At 38.4% G+C, this 27,806-nt stretch overlaps 1 protein-coding gene across 1 annotated transcript; it reads left to right on the top strand.

Moving 5' to 3' along the window:
• Positions 1-27,806, top strand: g6fl (g6f-like). The gene is made up of 12 exons (XM_022674323.2): positions 1-185; positions 2,323-2,652; positions 2,937-3,203; positions 6,079-6,114; positions 9,644-9,958; positions 16,256-16,510; positions 20,806-20,883; positions 23,367-23,477; positions 23,638-23,717; positions 25,515-25,541; positions 25,771-25,817; positions 27,697-27,806. Exons 1-12 carry the CDS (start codon positions 110-112, stop codon positions 27,716-27,718), a joined length of 1,644 nt encoding a protein of 547 aa, XP_022530044.2. The 5' UTR covers positions 1-109; the 3' UTR covers positions 27,719-27,806.

The following is a 27,806-nucleotide window of genomic DNA, read 5'->3' as shown; positions in this document are numbered from 1 at the left end:
GAAATGCTCACACACAGTAGAACCCAGCCCTGACTGTGTGATATCCCCGCACTATTGTATTGTATTGTATTGTTCTTTTGTTGTCTTTACGAACGCAGAACTTCACAATATGAGGAGCGCTTCTCTTTGCTTTGTACTTATTTGTGTTCATCAGGGTCTCATCTTTCCATCTGGTGCAGACAGAGGTATGCTATCATGTTCAATATTTTACAGATAAGAAGTGAGTTCATAGTCATCCTTTTTAGCATGGTAATGTTGATTATTGATAATAATGTATGTGTACGTATTAGAAAACCGATGTACAAAGTACTGCGTTGTTCTGAGCATATATTGGCTGTTCTACCAAGCTCTACTAGTGATGTTCTGCATGGTGTGGTGGTTCTCTAATCCACTGCTAGGCTTGTTTTAGTGTTTTTTTTTTTTTGTTTGTTTTTTTTGATGCTATAGAGTACCCAGCTCATCTCAGCAAGGGATAGTCAGTCAGTTAATTAGGTGGATCAGGTGCATTAGAATGAGGGGAAATCATAAAACATGTGGGCTAGTGGTACTTAGGGACCAGAATTGAGAAGCAATTTGATGACCTTGAGGACCACCATTCAAAAATGGAACCTCAGATAATAGAAATGTCAAATAATTTAGTGTTAATGTAGGAATAGTACTCCGACATGCCACATGCCATGGAACAGGACCTGGGGTTATGGGGTCTCCTGCATTGAAGAGTTGTAGTGCATCTCAAAAAATGCAAATATCAATAAAATGTTACTGTATTGCAGTAATTCAGTTCAGAATGTAAAACACATATATTATATTGATGAATTACACACAGAGTGATCTATTTTAAGCGTTGTTTTTTTCTTCATTTGTTGTTATGTCTTACAGCCAATAAAAACTTAAAAATCAGTGTCTCAGAAACTGTGAATAATATATAAGATCAATTGGTACTTTTGGCGGTTCTGCTGGAAAATGAAATCCTCATCTCCATGAAAGTTGTCAGCGAAAGGAAGCATGAAGTGCTGTCATATTTTCCAGAAAAACACTGCACTGACTTTGGACTTGATAATAAAGCACAGTGGGTCAACACCAGCAGATGACATGTTTCTCCAAACCATCACTGATTGTGGTCCCTTAATTTCCAAATGAAATGTAAAAATTACTGATGATCAGTGATGGTTTGTAGAGATGTGTCATCTGCTGGTGTTGATCCACTGTGTTTTATCAGGTTCAAAGTCAGTGCAGTGTCTACCAGGAGATTTTACAGTACTTCATGCTTCCCTCTGCTAACAACTTTTATGGAGATGCGGATTTCATTTTCCAGCAGGACTTGGCACACTATCCACACTGCCAAAAGTACCAGTTGGTCTAATATAATATTCCAATTTTCTAAGACACTGATTTTTGTATTTTTTTTAAGAAATAAAGTAACTTTTCAATGATATTTATTTTTTTAAGATGCACAAAAACAGTTCTAGCCAGACACTGCCAGTCATGTTCTTTACAGTCAACTGCCTAGTCCAGTGTTATGCCTTCTATGACATAATCCCGATGACACTGCGGATTAAGCATGGTTCCCAGGTCCAGGTTTTCATCCTAAACATCCAGCAGCACTTCTGATTCCACCTATTTAGTAAGCAAGTCTAATTATACAGAGTTTGCTTCTGCTTGGGTTAAAATGAAAGCATGCAGCAGTACTGGCCCTTTGTGGGTAAGATTGGTGACCCCTGGGATCAAGAAATGTTAAATACCTCTATTCTGTCCTTCTGGCACCTACTATAAGACATTGCCCAAACTCCTATATTCCAGTGTTCAATCCTAGTCATAAGATAACACCTCACAACTTACACATGTATGAAATTTGTCCCCTGAGATAACAGTTCATGATTCGTTTATATACAGCTATCCCATGACGCACAGTTCTTCATTTTGTATTCAGTTATGCTGTTCCGTGCTCTTCCTGCTCCTGATTAAGTAATGCTGCAAATGAAAACAGAAAAGTGGCTTTTGGCACATTTTTGGTGTTTTTATGCGTCTCATCAAACATTGCAGAGGATAGTAGCACCAGTTTTATAGAATGATTTAAAAGTGTAATAAAATGAATATTCAAAATGTCTTTTGCTTCAAAAAGTGCTGATAAACTTTTAGGGCACAAAACTCAATAAAAAAATGACTGCAAAAAAGTTATACCAGTGTATTATTTATCATTTCCCTCTCCCAAAACACTTCACATATTGAAATATTTGGTACCGTATTCATATTTTATAGCTGAAATACTGAACAGTGACAAGAGTCGCAACTAACCAATTATTTGTATCTTCTGGGTTTTAGTCAAAGACTGGACAGATGTGGTCATGGTGCCGGAGGGGACGGCGGTCACCCTGCGCTGCTCTGATGGACCAGCTGTACTCTCTGAACGGGTCACCTGGATGATGATGCGGCCAAAAGAGAACCGCTGGACATCAGTGTTTTCGGTGAATACCAGCAGGGGGGTCACTGGCCGGCTCCTGAGCAAACTGGGAGACAAAATTATCCAGATATTTGAAGATGTGTCGCTTCAGTTCACCGCCTCTGCGAATGACGGAGGGCGGTACTCGTGCCTGATGATGCAGGGAAGCGAGACGTACAGAGAGAAGATCACTCTTCTGGCTCTCGTTAAACGTTGAGTAATTTATTCTGACTATCTTTGATAGGGCTGTATGATAAGGGCATAACAGCAGTGTGATTATAGTGCTACATTTTGCTGGAGCTGCAGGAAGGTGCAATCATTTAAATGATTACCAAGAACACCTGTGATTTCTCTCCACTGAAGGCAGAGCAGAGTAAAAGTAGTCGTGTTCCAGTCCACCCTATAAATTTGTGGAAATTACACAGATACTGATTGTACTGCACAAACTCTGGTAATTCTTCTTAAGTGCCAAGACTCATTCTAAACTTTCTCTCAGTGATTTTAGCTCCGGCTCCCCCTGTTCCTGTGAACAGCACTCTGAGGCTGGAAGCTCAGGTTTCTCCTGTTTTTGCTGTTGCTGGTGGAACGTGGCTGTCGCCTGCAGATGTGCCGTTACTCACCGTAGCTCCTTCTCCGGGCACTCTTCTCACCAAGCTGCCGTGGGTCAACCACAGAGACAATGGGCTCTACACCTGCAGCATCCACATCAGTGGCCAGAGCAGCAAGTCTCAGTACAACTTTACAATGAGTGTAAAAGTAGACGGTGAGATATTACATTATATCAGCTTATTTTAAACGCTAGTTTCGATTCTAAACCAACTGTTACCCAGCAAAAGTCTGTCTACACCCAAGTAAGGCCTGACGAAATGTTGAACCATACTGTTTCCAGACAAAGTTTTGTTTCCTTCCTTTTGTGGTATAACAAAACCCAGCCCCAATAAAATTAAATACTGTCCCTATTTTACTGTAATTAAACACAATAACAGATTCCAAATCCAACCAAGTCCAACCTAAGGCAAAATACAATTATGTCTAAAACCAGCTATTTCCAAATCTGACTGATTCCTAAGAAAATTCTGCCCCAAGTCTGTGTGATCTCAAATGTTTTCCAAATGAATCCCTACATATAGCAAACTAAATATGTTTCTAGCACAACAAAATTCTGTCTGAAACCTACTTTAGGCCAAAAAAAAATCAGTCGGAACCCAACTATAGGTTAATAACATTATATATGAATCCAACTAAACAACAAATTTCTGTCTTAACCCAAATATAGCCCAACTAAATCTGTATAAACCCCACTATAGCCAGATTAAATTCTGTCTAAACACAACTAGCCCAACAAAATTCTGCCTGAACCCAACTACAACCCAACAAATTTCTGTCTAAACCCAATTATAGCCTGACAAATTTCTGTCTTAACCCATTTATAGCCCAACTAAATTCTGTCTGAACCCAACTTTAGTCCAAATAAATTCTGTCCGAACCCAACTACAACCCAACAATTTTTGTATGAACTCAATAGCCCAACTAAAATCTGTCTGAACCCCACCATAGCCTGCAGAAATTCTGTCTGAACCCAACTTTAGCCCAACCAAATACTGTCCGAACCTAAGTATAGCCCAGCTAAATTCTGTCTGAACCCAACTGTAGCCCAAACAAAAGTCTGGATTTGACGTCCGTCTGAGCCAAACTGTAACCAGACAAAATTCTAAACTGTCTGATGTATTTATACAAAAATGTGCATAATCTCAATTGTATCCTGAAAATATTCAGTACAATATAATTATTTTCCAAGTCCAGTGGTAGCACAATTAAATGATATCCCAAACAAATTCTCTATGATTTTAGTTGTATCTCAGCTGAATTTTGACTAAACCCAACTACCGTAGAACAAAATTTAGTCTGAAACTGAGTAGCCTGATAAACCCTGAAAATATGCTCCCAATCCAGTTGTAACCTGATACAGTGTTATATAATCTCATTTAGAGTAAACGAAACTCTGTGCCTGCCTATAACACAATATAATTCAGTCCTAAAAGGTAATAAAAGTAGGGAGAAAGGAAAAACTAATCAAATGCCAAAATCTATTATAGATTATGAGATGAACAGACCCAGACAAGTGTTTGAGGAACCTGACATGAAAGGTTGGTTCAAAACAGGCAGGGATCAATATTTTAAGCTTTAGCCTGATCACACCTCTCAGTTCAGTTACACCTTCTTTAACCTTCCACACCACACTGCCTCGGGTAAGTTTTTAGTTGCGAAAGACGCCTTATAAATAAGCTGTCCTGCCTTGCCTTCACTTGGGGAGGGTGGTGTCAGCACACCCTGGATCAGTGCTGTTATTATGGGTGGGTGGAGGAGGTCTTATGAAACCAGGCTGAAGGTTTAAGCAGACGGGTTCAGGATTTCATCCTTTCAGGCTCGTTCCCTTCCTCAGAGCGATTAGGAATCTTCAGGATGTAAAATTTAAGAGTGAAATCGGCAGCCTCTGGCTTAAATATTCTGTACCTTGCTTGATTACTCAGCAGTAGCTCATGATATGGCTGTAGGAGAACATCAGAAATGTTAAAGTCTGCTAACGGAAGCTCGCTATGCCATCACCAGTAAACATAAGCAAACAGACTGAGAGAAACTTAACCTGATTACTGACAGGAACACCAGCACAGCTCCCAGCAGACCACACAAACATCCTGTATACACTTACACACACTATAGACTTACAGAATACAAAATTTTGGTTTTATGACCAATTAATAATCTATTTTATTAACTTGTGTAAAAAGAAGAATAATATATCTGTAACATTGAAGAGGAGGCCGGATGCAAATACAGATCGGTTTTATTGGACATAATAAGAAAAACCAAAAACTAGGACAAGAAAATAAACACTAAGACTATAAAACAAAGACTATAAAACAAATTACTAAACCAGGTCTAAACCAACAAAGAAGTGAAATAAACTAGCTAAGACTCAAACAATATATATATAAAAAAACAGAATTCCATGGACAAAAATTATAACAGGTATAAGATTCACAAACCCAGAAAAACATCCAGACAGGGTCGAACAAAAAGCACAACAGAAAACAAAGGAGCACATGGGGTATTTATACACAGGCACACACAAGGGGGTGTGGCTACAAATAAGACAGGAAGGATTACAGATGACAGGGCGGGGCTAAGGCGGAGACAGGACAATAACAAAACAATGCCATGTGCTAAAGAAAAGAGGGCAGAAGCACATAGAACCAAAAGAGGGAAAAACACAGGACAGACACAGGTTAAGGTGTAAAAATATCTCCCTTATAAAATTTTGATTTGAGAATAAACAATAAGTACATATGTGTCCCTATACTTTTTCATTTAATGTAGTTTTGATAACATATTTAGTTTTTTTTTTCTAAGTTGCAACCTATTTGGTTCATAAAAGGCCTTTGAAAAGCTAATTTGGAAAGTTTTTGGTTCATAAAACCAGTCTAGGCGTGTGTAGGAGGATCCCAAGACTATAAAAGCAATGTGGCTAATATAAAGGCTATGAACCCTTTATATTAAGTTATATGAAGTAAATGTTATTTTTCCTGCTTTCTGAAAAAATAAAAAAACATTTGTGGTTTCTCTTATCTCTTCCCCAGAGAATAAAGTGGCCTCGGTCCCAAATATTATATACGGTAAGACTTCAACCTCATTCATACTCAACACACAAACTGCTTCCTGAACCAATTTCTGATAATCCAAGCAAGCATTCCACACAGTCAGCTCCAGCATGCTACACACTTTAGCACACTCGCAAACTCTCCGTCTCACTTACTCTCTCTCTCTCTCTCTCACACACACACACACACACACACACACACACACACACATACGCACAGCGAGTGTTCATCACAAAGAGGCTGCTGGATCAGAGCTGCTGTTGAGTGGAGTGTGTTCTGAGGAACCTTCTTAAAGCCTAAGAAGATAATCCTCATTCTCATGCCTCTGTGTTCTCCATCTCCTTGTGTGACTCTACTTTCACTCTTACAATGCTCTACTGGCACCACTGTCTGCACAACAATGGCGCTGAAACCGCTAGAAGCGCTGAGGATTACTGCGCTGGATTTAATCAAATGATAGTTCGCTACAGCGTCGCGTTATTCACTCCCACTGTCTGCGAACGTTTCTATCATTCCCTCTCTTTCTCCCTCTCCTTATATCTGTCTTTCACTGTCACTCTTTTAGAAATGTGCCCTTAGCTTTCTTTTACATTATGGTATGAGTGACACTAGCAGAACAGTAGCACAATGTTAATTGTCAGGGTATAAGCTTCCATTACTTGTTAGCAACATTAGCTTCGTCGCTCAAATTGAGCAAAAACTGAAGATGAAATCATCAGATATCATACATGTCCTTAGAAAGGTGTAGTAAAAATATTGTGTAAAAGTAAATAGATGGGCACTATGGTTCCATTACCATATTTTCTATAAAAAATAATTGTTGTTGAATTTGCGACTAATTTGTACATGATGTCAATTTAAGCTTCTCCTTCAAACCTACGCCATAGCCTACACTTATCCAGCAAGAGTGTTGTTGTGTCTTCTTGTCTCTTGTGGACTCCTCTTTGGGTGTTCTTGGAAGGCTGTTGTTTCTTGAAATAAAACTCAGTGCACACTGTCTTCTTAACTGGAATAAAATTTATTTCAATCAGAAGCAAAGTGTGGGAGAGAGCTTGTCAATTCTCGGTGTCCCAGGTTTTTCTCTCTCTCAGTCTTGTAGTCTAAACCGTTTAAATAGTCCCTCACAGTCACTCCTATAGCTCTCATGCCTAAAAAATTCCAACCACCCTATTTACAGCTTTACCATATATGTAAATATGACCTTTTGAGAAGCGGCATGTTGTTTACCTGCAACCACTTGTGACATGCCAATCATGTATAGAAATGGACTTCTCAAAAATAGTTTAGCTGGACACATGAACTTCTCTGGGCTAAAGGCCTCTCAAACAAGAAGTGATAAACATCCATAGTACAGAATACACCTCATTGTGCTATACAGCAGAACGTGTTTATACTTCTGCATGCACTTATTGGCTCTGCGACGCTGTGCACTTTAAACCGTGAAGGCAGGAACACAAGGCCCGGCAGACCAATCACAGCTGCGTCTGTCTGTGTCGCGCAAAGTTTTGTTACCTTTCCAGGGAGGTGCGCATCAAGCTATGGCATAGGGTACGCAGTGACACGTAGGCTATGCTGTAGGTTTAATGCAGACGTAAAAATTGGCCTTTAGCAGTAAAGACCAGAGGCAGAGCCAAACTCACCTTCCAATTTGGTATATACGCCTCCTTCTCCCCAAGCAAGTGTCTCAGACCGTCTTCACTGAGTTTACAGCCTAGCCTAGCACAGCACAGCCTAGCACAGCACAGCACACTGGATTCTTAGTTTCTCTAGTAGGTGTCATGATGTTTCAATAGTAAAAGTGCAGTTGTTGGATTTTATAATAAAATGATTTACAGTACCGTACAGTGGAAATGGGCTGCACAGCACAGCATTAAAACAATACTAATTTAAAATATGATCTTTCAAAACACAACCAGAGAAACAGTAAGAAGATTCTGGCAACAGATACCAATTCTTTATTAGGCAGATGACTCACTATTTTATCATGTAACACTTAATGCCAAGTTGCTGAGCTCAAGATCTAACTGCAGGGGTGTGGGCACTAAATTCCATCCTAGATTTAGCTCTGCTGCAGTGACACAGGCAGATCAAATAGACACATATTAAAAATAATGTTCAACACCAGTACACTATTACAGTGCTGTGAACCCAGCTGATCACCAGTCATCATAACATCCACACAATGTGCATTCTACTGATGTTAGATTGATATGTCTTTTGGTAATTAATTCAAATCAAAGTCTGTACAACATTGTGTTTCTGTAAAATCAAAGATGGATGGGTGGGTGGGTGGATGGATGGATGGATGGATGGGGAAAACACTGCACTTTGGACTTGATAATTAAACACAGTGGATCAACACCAGCAGATGACATGTCTCTCCAAATCATCACTGATCATCAGTAAATTTTACATTTCATTTGTAAATCAAGGGAGCAGAGTCTGGAGGAAGAGTGGAGAGACACACAGTCCAAACTGCTCGAGGTCTAGTGTGAAGTTTCCACCAATCAGTGATGGTTTTCATTTTCCAGCAGGACTTGGCCACTGCCCACAGTGCCAAAAGTACCAATTGGTCTTACATAATATAAATTTTTTTAAAGATACTGACTTTTGGGTTTTCATTGTCTGTAAGTCATAATCAGTCTTTTTGATCTTTCATGGAGGACATTGTTTTTAAATATTTCATTAGTTTCCTTTTTTTGTTACAAACTCTTCCCGTCTTTACTCCTCAAAGACTAAACTTTTTGTTAATACTGTTTTATACCAAATCATGATTTATCACCCTAAATTGCAACTTTTGGAAATATGTTGCAGGCCTAAAATGCACGAATGGATGTGTATTTTCAAATGAAATCAAGTTGACCAGACAGAACATTTGTGCTGTCTACAATAATATAAAAGCACCAGTGATTTCTGTTCTAAACTTGGGGTTGTAGATATATAAAAGCATTAGAGATCTATAATTCTTTCCAGCAGGTACCAAACATCAATTTTCAGAGCAAAGACTCTCTCTACTTCAGTATCTTCCCCACTTATGTCTATAGCTGCGTTCCAAAGTCTAGGGATCGTCCTAGGTGGGCTGCATTTCTTGACCGGTGCAGCATAAAAGACTATTCTTCCAGGTGAAGGACTCTTTGTATATATCCAAGAAATGCAACCAACGTTTGAAATGACTTGAAGGACACAACTGATGTATCTTTCACACGCCTCGGTTACCCACAGTTCACTGAGCATTTCCAATGCGAGGGGGGGGGGGGAAGCAACACCAAAAAAATTGGGCGGAAATGTTACAAAACACTCAGGTGGTGCAGTGTATGTTTTAAAACATTATTTCTTAATTTCAAATTATTTCTTAGCCGTTTTTTTTTTTTGTCCCTCAGTGTGATCAACAGGTTATTAAGAGTGAGTCTTCATAAGATGGTCCCACCCCAACTGTGTCCTAGACATTGGAACACAGCTTGTACCATTTTTCCTTATCTACCTTGCTTCCAGTCTTCTCTCCCTTTTTTTATTCTCTTCTAAATACTCTTGTACTCCTCCACAGACCCCACCCTCTCCAAGGCATCTCTCGCCCAGTCCACAGTCACGCTCTCCTGCCCTTCTATCCACGGTGACTATGTGCGGGTCTACTGGTGGTGTGCTGACTGCTCAAAGGTGCTACCAAAAAAAGTCTTCCAGTCTGATCGCTGGAGGAATCACATGATCTCAACCCCAAAGCCCCGCCTCCAACTGCAAGATAATGGAGAAAACATCTCCTTTCTTCTGAGGCCTGAACTGGACGACGCTGGCCAGTACCAGTGTGAGGTCTTTCTGAACGACAAGGTGTATGGCCAGTCGACAACGGTGACTGTTTTAAAAGGTAACAGTATAAATAGCATTGCGGCTAATGTTTAGCTTGGCCTAGAAAAAGAAAACACAGTCAGGAGACCAAGGAGACCAGGATATGTATTGCAGTCAGTGCAATACAGGCATTCACTGACACTTATTTGTGTATTCTCTTATTTTGGCCTGTGGGCCAAAGCGATAGATTAATATTATAGGATTTTACAGTGATTAATGACTTACAATATGTGCTGGAGAGTGGTCAGTGGTAGCAGTGTTCCAGCCTGGAGTGGCAGTGACAGAGCCGCCGTTTACACCTGGTCACTTAATGTGAGTAGAATCTGGATTGTATCTTGATGAGATTTTAGCCAAATGCATTTATACTTGGTGGACAAATATGTATCTGGTTTGATATACTGGAATCTGTATATTTGAGTGTCCCTTAAGTTGTTTGTGGGATTTGTATTTGTTAAATGCGTCTTGGGCGCATTCACACTTGCATTTTTATGTGTCTTTGTCTTATCCAGATATAATTCTGATACTCAAGACGCATAAAGTGGCCACTTACGAGCGGGGCCTAATACAGCATCCATTCTCAGATCTTGTCCTATCCAGACCTCGATCCATGTTCATTTTTACTTTTGTAGCCTTTATAGTAGCCCAGGAAACTCACAGACCAATTGTATTGTTGATATAACATGTGACACTAATTAGCCAATCAGATCTGTGCATTATGATGTGCACCTGCGACTTGTGTGATACACAGAATAGAGAGACGAAGCAACGGTATCAGGAAAAAGTGAGTCAAAAGAAAAAGGAGCACCAATGCAGTGAACCAAACTCAAGTTTTATTTAAGATTGAACCAAAACCAAGCTTTTATTCAAGATTGAACCAAAACCAAGCTTTTATTTAAGATTGACCCAAAACCAAGCTTTTATTTAAGATTGAACCAAAACCAAGCTTTTATTTAAGATTGAACCAAAACCAAGCTTTTATTTAAGATTGAACCAAAACCAAGCTTTTATTTAAGATTGAACCAAAACCAAGCTTTTATTTAAGATTGAACCAAAACCAAGCTTGTATTTAAGATTGAACCAAAACCAAGCTTTTATTCAAGATTGAACCAAAACCAAGCTTTATTCAAGATTGAACCAAAATCAAGCTTTTATTCAAAACCAAGCTTTTATTTAAGATTGAACCAAAACCAAGCTTTTATTTAAGATTGAACCAAAACCAAGCTTTTATTCAAGATTGAACCAAATGCAAGCTTTTATTCTAGGTTGAACTAAAACCGAGGTTTAATGCAAGATTGAACTGAACTCAAGCTTTTATTCCAGAGAAGACCAAAACCAAACCTTTATTCTAGAGTGGACCAAAATCAAGCTTTTATTTCTGAACTGACCAAAACCGAGCTGTAATTCCAGAATTACCCAAAACCTGAATTTTAATCAAGAACAGAGAATACAGGTTTATTCTTTGAACGAATCTTACAAATTTTATTTGATAATCATTTGTTGGCCACATAAATTGTTATTGATGTAACTACTAGGCCACTTCACTATACTTATAGATAATTCAGAAGATTTTAAAGTTAAAATTGCTACACACTGTTGCTTTAAGGGGCAAAAAGTTGTATTAAGGTAACTGAAGCAGATACTATTCAACCAAATCCTCACACTTGGATTATCTATACATAAACTCGTCTAAAAGTTTAGACCATGAAATATAAAGTAGAAGAAGGTCATAGAGAAATGATAGCGCAGTCCTAACAACACACTCATTCATCTTCCTCCAGACGTACCCATCGTGTGCCCTTAGGTTGCCGGCCTTGGGCTTGTCTCATAATTACACAGTCCGTGGAATCAATCACAGCTGACCGGCGTACAGCAGCCAATCAGGCGGCTCACCCTTCACTCCACCCCCCTTCCTCCTCTTCCCATCTTCCCTCTCTGTTTCTCTTATCTCTCCCCTTCATATCTTCACTTCTCCAAACACCCTCTCTTTCTCCGGCGCTGTAATGTAATGATTTTTAGTAGGCCTCATTACTGATGTCATTATGTGTAATTATACCTGCTGCCAGTCTCTGTGACGACACGTTACGGCATTGCCGTGGTAACCGGTGGGCTCAATTAGACCAGGATTGATTCAGCTGGGAGTGTAAGAAGACACGACACATCAGTCAAAACCAGCTCCGCCTGGCCTGCTGCACTCCCATCTAATGAATACGCATCATTATGACTGCCGTTATTTTGATTTCATTACCTGGTATTTCATTACATTTTCAATTACACTTAACCCTTATTGCTATCTTGCGCTTCATTTTTAACTACGCTTACCCATCAGCAACAGGGCTGCCCATGCTTTAGAGCAGGGGTGTCCAAACGTTTTTTGTTGGGGGCCAGTTAAAAATAACAGTAATTTTCCCAACATGCCTGAAATTTTCTGCATTTGCTGTCCATTTTTAATTTCTTTGGAGTCTAACTGGAGTTGTTAGACCCTTTGGCCCGTTTTCTAAGCTACAACTGAGCACTCTCGCCGCTTTTAGATCTTTGGTTGTTTTTCTGCACTACAACTGCGCATTATCGCCGCTTTTAGACCCTTTGGCCGGTTTTCTGTGCCACAACTGTGCATTCTCGCTGCTTTTAGCCTCTTTGGCCCGTTTTCTGCTCCACAACTGCACATTTTCGCCGCTTTTAGCCTCTTTGGCCCGTTTTCTGACACCTAGCGTCTAAACTTTGAATCGATTATAAAAACCTGCGGGCCAATTTTTATTGTATTTCTAAAATACCCTGCGGGCCACTTCAAAAAAGGAAACGGGCCGCAAACGGACCGCCATAGTTTGAACACCCCTGCTTTAGAGCATTGATTGTGCACCCCCTCAGAAATGCAATACCAGTGAGATGCAATACCTACGTTAACAGTGTGGGGGCAGCAGCTGCAAACTGACCTAATTAAAAGTGACAACATTCATTCAGTACATCCAGTATGTCCTCTTGGTTAATTATGAAAGCTGTTTTCAAGCCAGGGAGCGGTCGAGAGTACCAACCTCTGGTCTTTCTGAAATTGCTGCTCTACAGTTTACTTCATGCAGACTGTGTGCGGTTGTGTGATTGGTTCATTTTGTAACACAATGCTTAAACATATTTTCATTAGTATAATACTATATAACGCCTCATAAAAAACGTACTGTGAAATTACTGGAGTGACGGTACTATAAAAAGTTCTGCTCTGCACAGTAAGTCAAGTGCAGATGCATGTGAGGGTCTTACACTGGCCTGCACAGATAAAAATCTTATCATACAAGAACAGCTGCTTTTTTGGAGAAGCTTCTGCAAGGTAAAATGCCAAGCATCCCAACTCTTATCCCACTCCTACCATCCTCTCAAGGTAATGACTATCATACTCTTTGTCAACCTTCACTGATGACCTTGCATTTAATCAAGACAGGTACTCTCAAGTTGATCAGACATCTTTTGGTTCTGATCTTCATCCTGAGAGATTGACCTTGAGGGATACATCAACACAAGAGCCATCAAAGTCTTTACAAATATGAAAGGGCCCGTTATTCAGAGGGTTAGCTATTCTTCTCCACAAAAATGCCATACCAACACTTTTATGCCTTAAAATGCATAAAATATGATGAAAAAGACGAACAAAAGGCCAAAAGCTGCATATATATCCATGCATAGTTTAAATTCAAATAGTCTTTTTCCACAGATCTCTGAAAACAGTTGATAACTGAAAAATCAGGCCTAAAATCATATAATGTGATACCAGCACCAGCTAATTTAGAAGTTGCAGGACATCAAGGCAAGCAGATCTTATGCCGAACAGCCATCATGTGTCCCTGACATTTATCCGAGAAGATAAAGCCTGAGGTGGAAAGACAGACTGTGGTAGAAGTTACTTAAGAGTCCTTACAGATATTAAAGGACCCATGTTTCAGAGCATTGGTCATGCGCCTCATCAGTGAGGTCAGTGCAGCGCAATGTGACATCAGCAGCAGACTGACAAGTGTACTGACCAGAATGACAATGACAGCATCCACTCTTACCGTCCTCTCAAGGTAATGGCTATCATACTCTACTTGTGGACCTTTGTGGACGACCATGAGTAATCAGGAGAAGTTGTAAATGGTCAAGGCAAGTACTTGTATCATGGTGAACAGCCATCTTGTGACCCTGACCTTTATTCTTTGCCTAAGATGGACAGACAGACCATAGACCAGTATATGGTCTGACCAACATGTTGTTGGTCGTGTTAATATTAACAGTGGAGTCAGAAACACCAAAAAGAGACATGATATTAGCAGCAGACTTACCCGCACACTGACCAGAAAGACAATAACAGCATCCACTCCTTCCATATTCCCCAGTGGTCATCATACTCTACTCTGTGACCTTCATTCTTTGACCCTGAGAAAAATCAGAAGAAGCCACAAGTCATAAAGGTACATCTTGGTGCCCTGTACCTGCACACCAGCCAATGACAGTGAAGTCAGTACATCACAATACAACATCACCAGCAGACTGATGAGAATGACATCTGCTCTTACCGTCCTTTATACCCAGAGTAAATCCAGAAGAAGAGACAAGTCATTAAGGCAAGTACTCACAATCAGACCAGCCATCTTTGGACCCTGACCTGCTCATGTTCAGGTTACTTCCAGATGGATCTTATGTGTTCCTGAAAAGCTTATAGAGCCCATGAAGCTTGGGTGCACCAATAGCAATACAGGACACATTGGGGTCCTAATGCTTTGGGACATTTCAGCCACAATGAAATCCCACATTCTCCACCATTTGTGATCTTAGCACGGGGAAAGGCAGTCACACATCTTGCAGGTCACCAACTCATGTTTATTCACACATTGCACCAAAACAAAACCGATAAACACTACAGTGCTGAAATTGAGCCTGTCCTTAACCCCTTAAGTCCCTATACTGCTGGCTCCCTAGCATGGATGCTAATGTCCCACTTTTTTGTGGCCAGAGGGACTTTAATACAGCTGGGTGAATTTCCCTGATGAGCTCCATGGGAAAGAACTACCCAGCTAGAATTGGGGCACACTCAAACCTGCTGCCTTCCTACACCTAGTAATTGGGGTTACACATAGGGCCCAGCCACTCTTTTAGCGACATGCCCATTCAAACAGGGGTCATTAGGTAATAGTGGTGCAATGGTATGCGTGGGGGTCACGGTTCGGTACGCACAAACACACGCAGAATACACAGTACATAGGCATTCTATAGGAGACTTTTGGAACTGATAAATGTAATGCGAAACTAATGTTCCTGGAAAGTGTAGCTGCAACATCTCTTGCTCTCATTTTTTTTTCTCTCACTATCTCTCATTTTCTCTCTTGCGCTCTCTCTCTGTATGATTGTTTTCATTATAAAGTGATTGACACCACTAATATCATTTAATTTTAACAATATAATGCTGATATTTATTAAAAAGATCTCAAACACTAAAATGCATCCAGTTATATGTTTTGTAAAAATATATATTTGAGCAGTTAAAATAATGCTGTTGTTTTGTTCTTAATAAAGTGCACAAGCATGCTAATTGTTTGTTCCAACAAAATCCAAAAGATGAAGCCTCTCATGATGACAGTAGGAGAGAACCCTGGTTTCAAGCATTTAATAATAAAAGTACTCAAGCCTTGTTCCAACATTCTATCCCAAAAAAGAAAAACATGATTACCGAAAATTTACTGAACCGTGGGGTTTATACCGAGGTGTGAACCAAACCGTAATTTTTTTTGTACCATTACACCCCTATTAGGTAAACATTCTCTTTGTCGACGCTAAGCCTATGACGTCCAGAAGGCTCAACAGTGAGGTTGAGTATCCCAAATCACTCCCCTAGAGCCATTACAAACCCTACAGGCACTGTTAATGCATGCTCAGTGCCACGAGTTCCATGTAGTTTTCGTCCTAGAACAACAACAACGGAACAACACAATGCTACCGGTGCTCGAAGTGTTAAGGCTAACACAAATCTTCTCTTGATCATACAAGACAATTTAGACTTATGATAATACAATATCACTGGAGGGGAACACTAACTGGGAGTTTTGTTACATTAGCTAACAGACGCACACATTTGCTAGCATTGTGAGGAGTAATAGGGAGAAAAGGAAGGCCATCCTACCCATTGAGAGAGAGTGAGGCCAGCCAGTTATCCTCTCTGGAACTCCGGGCCACTGTATATATTATTTATAGGGTCATCTTAAAGGTCAGTTCAGTTTTCTTCTCTATTTTTCTCTCTCTGGCTCTCTATCTTTATCTGAATAACCTTTCTCTCTCTCTCTCTTTCTTTTTTTTTCAGGGAATGCGAAATCCTCTTCTTCCTCTCTGGACCTGACCTGTACGTATGCCATGCGCTCTCAGGTGGCGAAGGTGAAGTGGATTCACATCCAGCGGCCCAACTTTCAGCTGCCAGTCAGAGCAGTTATAGGCCGACTGACCGCCTCTGTCGCTCTTCCTGTCACCCCCAAGACGGCCGGCCAGTACGCCTGCACTCTGCAGCTGAAGTCTGGGCAAACGGTTAGATATACATACAATGTTCCACTGACTCCAACAGGTGAGAGACTTCCATTTTTTATTTTATTTTATTTTTTTCAGCCCATTTTCTGCCAATTTACAGGGCCAATAAGACAACCCACTCAATAGGACTCCCCCTATCACTAGTGATGCCCTAACACCAGGAGGGTGAAGACTAGCACATGCCTCCTCTGATACATGTGAAGTCAGCCACCGCCTCTTTTCCAACTGTTGCTAATGCAACATTGCAGAGTAGCATCACAGTGCGCTTGGAGAAAAGCACAGCGGCTCGGACCTGATACATCAGCTCACAGACGCCTTGTGCTGAACGACGTCACCATAGGAGTGATGAGGGGAAAGAGCACCATCTACCCAACCAGAGAGAGAGCAAGGCCGATTGTCCTCTCTTGGGGCTCTGGTAGCAGGTGGCAAGCTACATGAACAGGATTCAAACAGGCGATCCACTGATCATTGCTGGACCATTCTGAGCCCCAAAACCTCACTTCTGTCCTCTGTTACACTGGTTACGTTTTTACATACTAAGGTTTTGCCCTTAGTGCTGAGGTCCTGGGTTCAGTTCCCTATCTGGGTGCTGGGTGGAGTTTCCATTTTCTCCCCAGTTCTGCGTGGGTTTCCTTTGGGGACTCTGGTTTCCAAGCACAGAGCAAAAAAGGTCAGGTAAATTGGATATTCTAAATTGCTCTGGAAATTAGACAACCTAAAAAAATTGCCCTGGTGTGTGAATGTGTGTGTAATTATATGCCCAGATATGGATTGGTACTCTGTGCTGGGTCAATACTCCAGTGCCTGATGCAGTCCTCCATCTGGATGGTTATTTCCGGTTGAGAGTACTCTGTATTTGATTGGCTGCTGCTTCTCACTGGTGCAATCTTGAGTTTCTTCAGTGGCAGAAAAGTGTTATATAAGTGTAATTGTAAGTAAGTAAGTAAGAAAGCAAGCATATCTGGTTTGTAGTCACCTTCTTCTCGTCTTCTTTTTTTTCTATTTTTCATTGCATATGTTGTCACGGAGTGCACGAGATATGGTATATGGCAATGCTAAAAAATTAAGTTCTATTATATTGTCAGAGTTTTCGTTTGTTGTTTTTTTTTAGTTCTGATGACATTAAATATAAAAGTGTTGTTTCAATGCAATTTCTTAACCAACTTAAACTCAGTATATTTCATAACATACTAATAAACAAAATTAATTTCTACCAACTTAATTAACTATATTGGGTCAAAAAAAAACTAACACAACATTTTTTTGGTAGAAATATACTGATTCAACAAAGCATTTTGAGGTGAATTTGTTTTTCAGACATAGTAAAAAGCATTTTTACTTTTTAAATTAGATGTACATGCAAAATTATGTGAAGAAAAACATAATTGATAATATTGTCATCAGCAAATATTGTTGAGTGTATTTGCATTTATTGAATGATAATCGTAATTGCTGTGCAAAACTGCAAATTTATGTTTTATTATTTGTAATATTAGGATTAAAAAGATATAATAATATTTAATAAGAAGCTGACTGTATGGTCTAAACTTAATAAATAAATAACTCTGTTGTTGCATTTTGCCATTGTGTTATTGCAAAAATAGTCATGATGTTTGTTGTCTGTGGGTGGTATTAAAAAGTCTTAAATGTCTTGTAATTTCCCCAGTCCTGCAGATACAGTTCCCTGTTCATATTTAATTTAAGTTAACTGAAATAAGTAGATTTTTGTTACTAAATTATGTTTTTTTTTCACAGTGTATTGATGGAAACATCTCTTGACAGTATTTTGAAAAGCTTATTAGTTTGAACCTCAACCTTTATACCGGGGTGAATATGTCAGGCTATAGATGTCAAACTGACACAGAGAAGGAGAGAGAGACAGAGAGAAAGAGAGAGGTATGGATGCATATGTCAATGCGAGTGCATGTGTGAGCACCCTGTCTATTTACTCCATCGAAAACATCAACCTAATATGCTAATGATGACACGAAGAATGGAAGCTAGTAGCCACCAATAAGCATGATGTCGTTTTCACAGCACTAGTAAAAGGCCATTGGCAGTCATTCATGTATAAGCAACATTAACGTTATTGACCCATCCATTCTTCTAAATCTAATCATCATAATTCTTGCAGTGGATCAGGATTCGGTTCATCAGATAGGTCAGATTCCAAAGACAGTTCATTTACTTCCTCAGGGAGCCACACCATCAATTATGACCAATCTAGAGCCATCAGTATTGATTAAGGCGCCTGTTTTGCGCTCACACTACAGCTAAGTACATGTAGCTGATCCCGCCGTGACTACACTGTAAAAAAAAAACTGTAGTTTTTACAGGAAAACGCTGGCAGCTGTGGTTACCAGAGTTTTCCTGTTAAAATTACAGACGATAAGTAAATAACTCTACTGAAAAAAAATGTAAATTAATTTACAGTGATTGAAATCACTGCTAAATTACAATAATAATCTGTCAAGTTTGCACAAATTAAATGTTAATTTTGCATAGCAGTGTTCTACATAAAAATACCCTTTCCTGTATTTTTTACCTCTAACAAATGTCTTACATGACTAAAAATAGCGGGCTAAAAGCACATGGTTCAAACATAAATGCATGAGTGTAAAACAGTTACACTGTTCAATATACTGGCATGTAGAGTATTGTGTTAAATGATCTATATAGAGCATTCCAAAGCAAAAAGTGGGCACCCTCATTATAATGTCTGTTACTGTGAAACTTCAAGGATTCAAGGATACTTTTTGTCACACGTGGTACATGAGCTGGAATGAAATTGTGAATTCATGATCTAGTTTACACCCAAGAGCAGTTGTTAAAATAGATAGATAATAAGATAAATGAAACAGATCAAATAAGATCAAATAAAAAACCCAATTAAAAATAGAATAGAACAAAATAGATAAGATAAATACACAAAATAAATAGGGAGAGTTGGCAGGTAGGGAGAAGATGGGTTTGTGCACTGCTGTGTATCCATGTGTGTGCAACAAGTGGTGGTTTATGCATGCTGGGGGGCGTACCTGTTAACAATTCACTACCAAGATAGCAACTTGACTATTGATTGTTTATTGACTGTTAACATCTGTCTAGGTAGGGGTCAGCAATAGGCGGCATAAAACATCTGGCCTGTGAGGTTGTTTGAACCATAATGGACGATAATGAAAAAATAAATAATTAAAATGCTTCTCTGACGAGCTTTTGTTTACATCTCTCACCTGTCTCTCTCTGTCGCACTCGGTACAACTTTAGTTTCCGCCCGTTATCGCATTTCCGCCCGACTTGTCCCAATTCACTATCCAGGGCAGCAGTAGCGTATTGGACTGCGGCCCTGATGACACAGCCAGGTTTGATCCCTGTGAGGAGCGATTTGTTTATTGTTTTATATTTTCCTTTCCTCTTGGGTTTACCTGCTTTGAGATCAACTGTTCTGCACTTGGGTTCAACAACCCTCTGGGCTGGAGAGCTACTAGTCTGTAGCACTCCATCCCATTACACTTCATTTTCCAAAACAGAATTTTTTTGTAAAAAAAATATCTGGCTCGCGGCCAAACTTAATTGTCGACCCCTGTCCTAGGTTGTATTTAGTGAGTGGCACACCTGTGTTTTCTATTGCCAAGATAGCAATTTATGCTAGAAATTTACCTGAACACACCTAATTTCTGAACCACCACATCCATCGGCATAGATATATTCACAATCGCCTTCTCTGTTTAAACAACGACTGTTGGCAGAGGCGGAGAAGGTAGCTTTTATGGGAGTTTGAGTAAGGCCCTGATCTACAGGGTAATCAGTATATGTATCTATTTATTTATTTGTTTTTAATAAGGCTGCATGGAACCTTGGGCTTTTTTTTTTTTTTACTAAGGTTTTAGGCCCTTTAATTCAGGTGCGTGTTAATTTTCCAGAATAACATGAACTGACAGCAAGACAACAGCACCAGCATTGCTGCTCTGTTTGCATACATGATCCCAGTCTAAACCTCATGCAAATCCAGTTTAGGCTTATCGCCTCATCACAGACACTGAGGGAAATTTGACTACACTAAGGGCAGCAGCATTATGTAACACTTCCCTCACCTTCTCTCTGTCTCTCTCTCTCTCTCCCTCCCCCTTCACCATGTCTCTCTCTCTGTCTCTCTCTCTCTTCTCTTCCTGCTCTTCAGGTTTCTCCACTTTCTCTAACCTGCTATTTCAGCTTCCTCTGGAGCTTTTCTGAACATTAAAGTGTTAAGTATGGATCTATTGAATAGATGCTGATTTTATAGGAACACAGTGAACTGATCCCAGTCTCTACTCTCTCCTTCCCATCCCAATAAAGAGCGACCTTGCTGTGGGAGTGATCTGCCTGCTAAAGCCACCACAGATCACTCTGCAGAACCTCCTCTGCCACCTGCTGGTGAGTTCCTCATCCTCACACATAATCCCACATTTTACACAGCTGTAATAAAACCTTTATTAATGCATAGGGATGTCGGATCAGGGTATCCTGTCCCCCACTCAGATCTGTGTCTTATAATGCTGAGTATCAGCCGATACAGATTCAATCTGATCTCTGTGTTTGTATAATTAATACAGCTTAACAGATGTGCTGCTGATTACTACTTTAGTTATGAATATTTAGCCTGTTTAGTGTAGTTATATGTATATTTTGCAAGTTCTGAATGTTTTGAATATTTAATGTATTCAGTATGTTTAGTGTATTTATGTATATGGAGTTTATTTCAGTATGTTTTTTGTATTCGTGTATATTTATCTTATTTAGTGTAGTTCCATACGCTTTTTAATATATATCATTTAATATATATCTATATTACATTTAATATATATCTATATAGTCAGAATATTTATTTATCAGGCTGTATATTTAGTATGTTTATAGTTTTGTATATGTAGCATATTTAATATAATGATGTATATTTCTCTATATTGTATAGTAAATTTATGTATATTGAAGTTTTACTTAATGTATTTGCTATGTTTATTTCTGTATATTTAGTTTACTAAGTATATGTAGTTTATTTTACTATGCTTATTGTATTTATGTACAGTGTAGTTTTGTATATTTAGTATAATTATTATATTTCTGTACATTTAATATATGTTATAAGTTTGTATATTTAATATATTTCTGTATAGGTATGTGTCACAGTTTAGCCCATGTCTGTCTTGTGTTTCTCCCTCATTTGGTCCCATGTGCTCCTGCCCTCTGTTTACCTGTCATGTGTTTCCCAGCCATGTGCTATTGTTGTGTTTTGGTCCTGTCTCTGCCCTAAACCCACCCTGTCAATAGTTATTTGTAACCCCGCCCCCTCTTGATTAATCCTCAGGTGTTTCCAGTTTCCTGTTCCCTCCATGTGTATATAAGCCCCTTTGTTTAAAGCCTTCTTTGTCTAGTCTTTTGTTGGTTTGTTTGCTGTCTGTGATCAGGTTTGTTTCGTGCTGTTTCTTAGAGTCCTGTTTTCAAGTTTAGTGTTTTGTAGTTATGTATTCAGTGTAACTTTGGTTTATTTTGTTTGTTTGTTAATTTGTTTTAGTTTGTTAATTTAATAATTATTATTATTCTGCACTTAGTGCCACTTACGTCCATCCCCTCACTTTTGTAACAGTATGCATACGTAGTATATTAAATATATGTCTGTGTAGTTCTTTATATGTAGTATATTTATGTATGTTTCTGTATATGCAATATATTTAATATATTTCTGTATAGGTCTGAATGTTTAGTATATTTATTAGACATTTCTCTATAGATCTGTATATGTAGTACATTTAGTATACTTTTGTGAAGGTCAGTATATATAATATATTTAATATATTTCAGTATAGGTCTGTGTATGTAGTATATCTATTATATATTTCAGTATAGGTCTGTGTATGTAGTATATCTATTATATATTTCTGTATAGGTCTGTGTATGTAGTATATCTATTATATATTTCTGTATAGGTCTGTGTATGTAGTATATCTATTATATATTTCTGTATAGGTCTGTGTATGTAGTATATCTATTATATATTTCTGTATAGGTCTGTGTATGTAGTATATCTATTATATATTTCTGTATAGGTCTGTGTATGTAGTATATCTATTATATATTTCTGTATAGGTCTGTGTATGTAGTATATCTATTATATATTTCTGTATAGGTCTGTGTATGTAGTATATCTATTATATATTTCTGTATAGGTCTGTGTATGTAGTATATCTATTATATATTTCTGTATAGGTCTGTGTATGTAGTATATCTATTATATATTTCTGTATAGGTCTGTGTATGTAGTATATCTATTATATATTTCTGTATAGGTCTGTGTATGTAGTATATCTATTATATATTTCTGTATAGGTCTGTGTATGTAGTATATCTATTATATATTTCTGTATAGGTCTGTGTATGTAGTATATCTATTATATATTTCTGTATAGGTCTGTGTATGTAGTATATCTATTATATATTTCTGTATAGGTCTGTGTATGTAGTATATCTATTATATATTTCTGTATAGGTCTGTGTATGTAGTATATCTATTATATATTTCTGTATAGGTCTGTGTATGTAGTATATCTATTATATATTTCTGTATAGGTCTGTGTATGTAGTATATCTATTATATATTTCTGTATAGGTCTGTGTATGTTGTATATCTATTATATATTTCTGTATAGGTCTGTGTATGTAGTATATCTATTATATATTTCTGTATAGGTCTGTATATCTATTATATATTTCTGTATAGGTCTGTGTATGTAGTATATTTGTGTATTCTGTATAAACCTGTGAATGTAGTGTATTTCAGCTGGGCTGCAGTAAGGAACCCGTGTCCATTCACCATCAGCTCTTTTTCTCTGTTCTCTCTCTTTTTCTTATCTGTCTTCCAGAGCCGTCTGCAGTCCTCTCTGCTCTTTCTCTCCTCCTGTTTGTGGTACCCGTGGTTGCCGTGGCTGTGGGGATGTTGCTGTGGAGGCGGGGCTGCTGCTCGTCTCGTCAGAGTGAGTGCGGCTATTTGTCTTTTTCTTCTTTGCAGTGAATCCGCAATTGATCTGAATACTGTCGGTCATGATGGACGGAGGCTGTGAGTAGAATTAATTCAGCCCTGTGTGTGTGTGTGTGTGTGTGTGTGTGTGTGTGTGTGTGTGTGTGTGTGTGCAGACGTAGATGTGGAGCGCACTCTGTCTCACTACTCTGGAGAAGTGGAGAACATCTACGAGAACCCTGAGGATCTGAGACAGGTGATTCTGAGTCAGTATAAATCAGATTGGCCCAGTAGCACAGACTGGAAACGAGGTAACTCAGATTTACTGCTGTTTACAAGAATGGTGCAGATAAACAACCAACATCTGTAAGACGTGTCCTGACTGGGCCCTCGTACCAGCCAATCCTTTTACAGTGATACAGGCTGGTAACCTATTACTATGAGTTATCTTGTAATTGTTAAATAAACATCTTGTGATTTTTAGATATTATACAACATATTCTGATTTTAACAAGGTTTAAATGATCGAACACCTGTACCTGAGTGTATAAATAAATCTTAATTGTCATTGGTGCTCACTCCACCAACATTTCTTAAGACAGAGCTAAACGGCTGTAAAAGTAAATGTAGTGCAGTGGTCTGTTGCTGCAAACAGCATGTTGTTTATGCACGAATTAATTAGTAATTCTAAAATATATTTTTTTAGTATTGGGAAATCTTGTTTTTATTATATACACGTAGAACTGCAATTTCAAAAATTTGGACCTTATGTAAATGTAAATAAATAGAATGCAATGAGATTTGTACATTTTATAGACAAATGTTGAAATTGCTATTTAACAAAAAAACAGACTTCTGAACTTTGCACTAATGATGAGCTGGGTGTTCACACTTTTTTTTATTTTGGCTTATTTTGATTTACTGGCTTTTTCTCACTATAAGGCACATTTAAAATCCTTTAATGTTCCCAAAAATCAACAGTGGGCCTTATAATCTGGTGCACCTAATGTATAATTTTTACCAGTCAGGTTGTACTGTACTGTAAAGTACTGCTTTATAAAGGAGTTTCAGTGAAGTTTCTCCAGCACCAAGACTGGAGCAGTATTAGCATTAGCCACTAACTACAGTGCTATCTCTTTCGCCATTCAGAGGTGAGAATAACGGACTGTAGCCTGCGTGATTAGCGTTTCTAAACAAGCTACGTGGGAGAAACCACTAACTGATAGCACCCTGGCTTACTAAAACACTCGGTGTTCCTCAGTGTAGCGCTATCAGGTGGAATTTACTAGCACTAAGCGCTGCTGCTAACCGCGCTGTTGAAAATATTGGAACATATCTAACCTTACTGTAAATAAATGGAAGTGCTTTATTCACCCAAATAAATAGTTGTCAGGAGAGAAATCTGTGTAGATTAACGTGGCAACACCCTTGTTCCTTATTATTGTGACATAAAATGCGCCTTATAATACGGTGTGCCATGTAGTCCTTAAAATTCTTCTCTGCAAGATCCAACCGGTGAACTGTGTTTACAGACTGTGATTTCTGGAAGTGTTCCTGAGCTCTTGCTGTGATGATGGTATTTACTGTAGATGATGTGATATCCAAAGTCTTCACAAATTTGGGATTTTAAGAAACGTTTTTCTGAAATTGTTCCTCCATATTTAAAAAAAAAAATAGATTTTTTTTAAGGCACAGATGCTCATCTTTGCATTTAAGGGACTCTGCCTCTCCAAAATTCTCTTTAATAAAAAAAATGACGTAGTGTAATTGCATATACAGTATAATTGCATAATTACTAATTAATTAAATTTCTGCAATTTTTGAGTGTAAGAAATACGAAACCTGGCTATTCACAGCTAATAATCATGCCAGCAAGGACAATAGGGTTTATATAAAACTACTGGATGTCTGCCAGTCGAGCAGTTATTACTTATCATATCAGTCAACATCTGGTTTAAATTCATACCTCCTCCATCCACCAACCTCCAGACACCACCATTCACTGTTTCTCCCCCCACCTCTCTCTCTCTCTCTCTCTCTCTCCCCACAATAGTCTTCCCCACATGGTGCTGTTTATATGGTGAGTTATCAAATTTTAAAGAGCGTGTTTCTGTGCATATTTCTGTATGTATGTGTCAGAGGATAATAATGCAGCTTCTACAATCTGGTGTGTGTGTGTGTGTGTGTGTGTTCACTTTTTACTGTCAGTCTTACATTAGAAATATTAGAGGATGAGCTGACCCGAACCTCCTCCAGACCATAAATCTTATCTCTTCTCCTCCTCCTCCTTCATCTCCCCCCTCCCTCAGGACCTGAAGCCCACCGGAGAGGCGGACGTGTATAAGGAATTAGACAGGTGAGAGATGATGTGTTCAGGTCACAGAAAGAGCACCACTGGTTCAGCCCCCACCAGTGCATTAATCACCACACTATATTAAAGGAGTACTTCATCTGTGTTCAGCTTTATCTCTGTCTGCTGTATCTGTCTTGTACCATCAGTTACCTCAAACAGTTATTGCAACATGTACATTTTGTGTACTTAGAAAAGAACAAAAAGCACATTGACTCAGTATTGACTTATTCAGGAAGTTGTAGGCTCTAGACTCAGGTCTGAATTTCAGTCATCACCAGTATCTCATGTTACAGCAGAATTGAGAGTATAATATACAATACCTGTAAAAGTTTGGTCGCACATCTTCTTATTTAATGTATTTCTTTCTTTTTGTGGTTTTTTTTTTTTTTTTTTTTTACATACACAAAAAGTGTTAAACAAGTGTAAAACCAGAATATGTTTTATACTTAAGCAGTAATACACAAGACGGAGTTCTATGATGTGTAATATTGGCACTGCTGTGCTGCGGTTGTAGATCAGCGCAGCAGTGCCGATATCACACAGCATAGCACAAACCTTCAATGTATTATAGCGATTATACCACAGTTATATTATTGATAGTTACTGTTTATTGAAAGATTTTGAGTTAAAAAGGACGAGAAAATACGATCTTTTCGGTTATAAACACTCAAGCAAGTTAAAATAGTTCCATTGCTGCTCTGTTTGTAGTTGCGCTGTTTGGCTTGTATGCGCTGCATCGTTGCTGGCTTACCTGTATGTGACCTGTGGTAATACATGGAGAGCTTGGGTTGCAGTCCATTACAGGGCTGATAATGGCACTCACTCACAGAATGTCTCTCAGCCAATCACTCTAATAATTTATTTTTTCTTGCCATGAGCATTCTATCCAACGTATAGACTTATATACAATATAGGCTTTGGTGTGGGCATTTCCAAGCCATCCCCTGATGTATGTAACAAATAAGTTGCACACTGCTATCCCTTGATTTTTGGTATGTCAGTGTGACTAATAATAATAATAATACTATTTATGAGTTTTTGATGAAGTAATTTGTGTTATTAACAATATTAATATATTTTACTGTTATTTAATTATTTTTTGGTTCCACTTGATTTAGAGAACCTCCTGTAGATTCTTTTCTAGGGTTTAGATTATTAATATATTGATTAGGACCAGGGTAAGGCCTAATGTTTTGAGTGTTATTTAAGATCCTGCATTTGTTTGGCTCCTCGTTTGGGTATGTGTTTACCAAGATCAGATAGGTGACAGGCTAAGTCCAATATATGTTAGCAATGTTAACCTAGCAAATCCTGTTCTAAACAAACGAAGCACACATCAGACATGTCTTTGCTGATCGACTGTATGTGGGGTCAGACATCAATCAATCATGTTACTTTTGATTTTTACCAGACTAATTCTTTAAAGCCTTCTGGTAACTATGGAAACCATATGGAGACACATTACCAGAAATGTTTCCCTCAGGGATAAATTTACACAGATTATATTACATATAACGGATTATATTACATATAACTGCTGTTGGCACGCTGCCAAAAGTATCAGTTTGTCTTCTATAATATTCATATTTTCTGAGACACCGATTTTTGGGTTTTCATTGGCTGTAAGCCATAATCAACAATAAAAGAAATAAACGCTTAAAAAATAGATCAGTCTGTGTTTAGTATATCCACATAGTATATGAGTTTTACATTTTCAACTGGGACAAAATTGTGTAAAGAAATAAAAAAAAAATCTTCAGTCACATAAAAGTGAAATGTTTAAATCAAAGAAAAAAACAGGGAAAGCCACAAAAAAATATTACATTTTTATATAATATTGCTATATTATCTCATTTTGTGCATGTGTGTCTTTTCATTCCAGATACGACCCGTGCTGTGGATAAGTTTTCTCAAGTGGATGATGAACTCAAATTAATGTATAAGTAATGTTGGCAGGCAGTAATATCTGTTGAAATAAAAACCTGTAAATAA

The sequence above is a fragment of the Astyanax mexicanus genome, chromosome 6 (genome assembly GCF_023375975.1).
Source record: "Astyanax mexicanus isolate ESR-SI-001 chromosome 6, AstMex3_surface, whole genome shotgun sequence".
Taxonomy (NCBI): Eukaryota; Metazoa; Chordata; class Actinopteri; order Characiformes; family Acestrorhamphidae; genus Astyanax; species Astyanax mexicanus.
The sequence above is the reverse complement of the archived record's forward strand: the minus strand, read 5'-3'. Positions and strand labels throughout refer to the sequence as shown.

Bases quoted from the DNA above. Each gene is read 5' to 3' on its own strand.
- g6fl (XM_022674323.2), top strand. From the start codon at position 110: ATGAGGAGCGCTTCTCTTTGCTTTGTACTTATTTGTGTTCATCAGGGT. The intron at 23,478-23,637 runs GTGAGTGCGGCT...GTGTGTGTGCAG, and splicing joins CTGCTGCTCGTCTCGTCAGA to ACGTAGATGTGGAGCGCACT. The intron at 23,718-25,514 runs GTGATTCTGAGT...TCCCCACAATAG, and splicing joins ACCCTGAGGATCTGAGACAG to TCTTCCCCACATGGTGCTGT.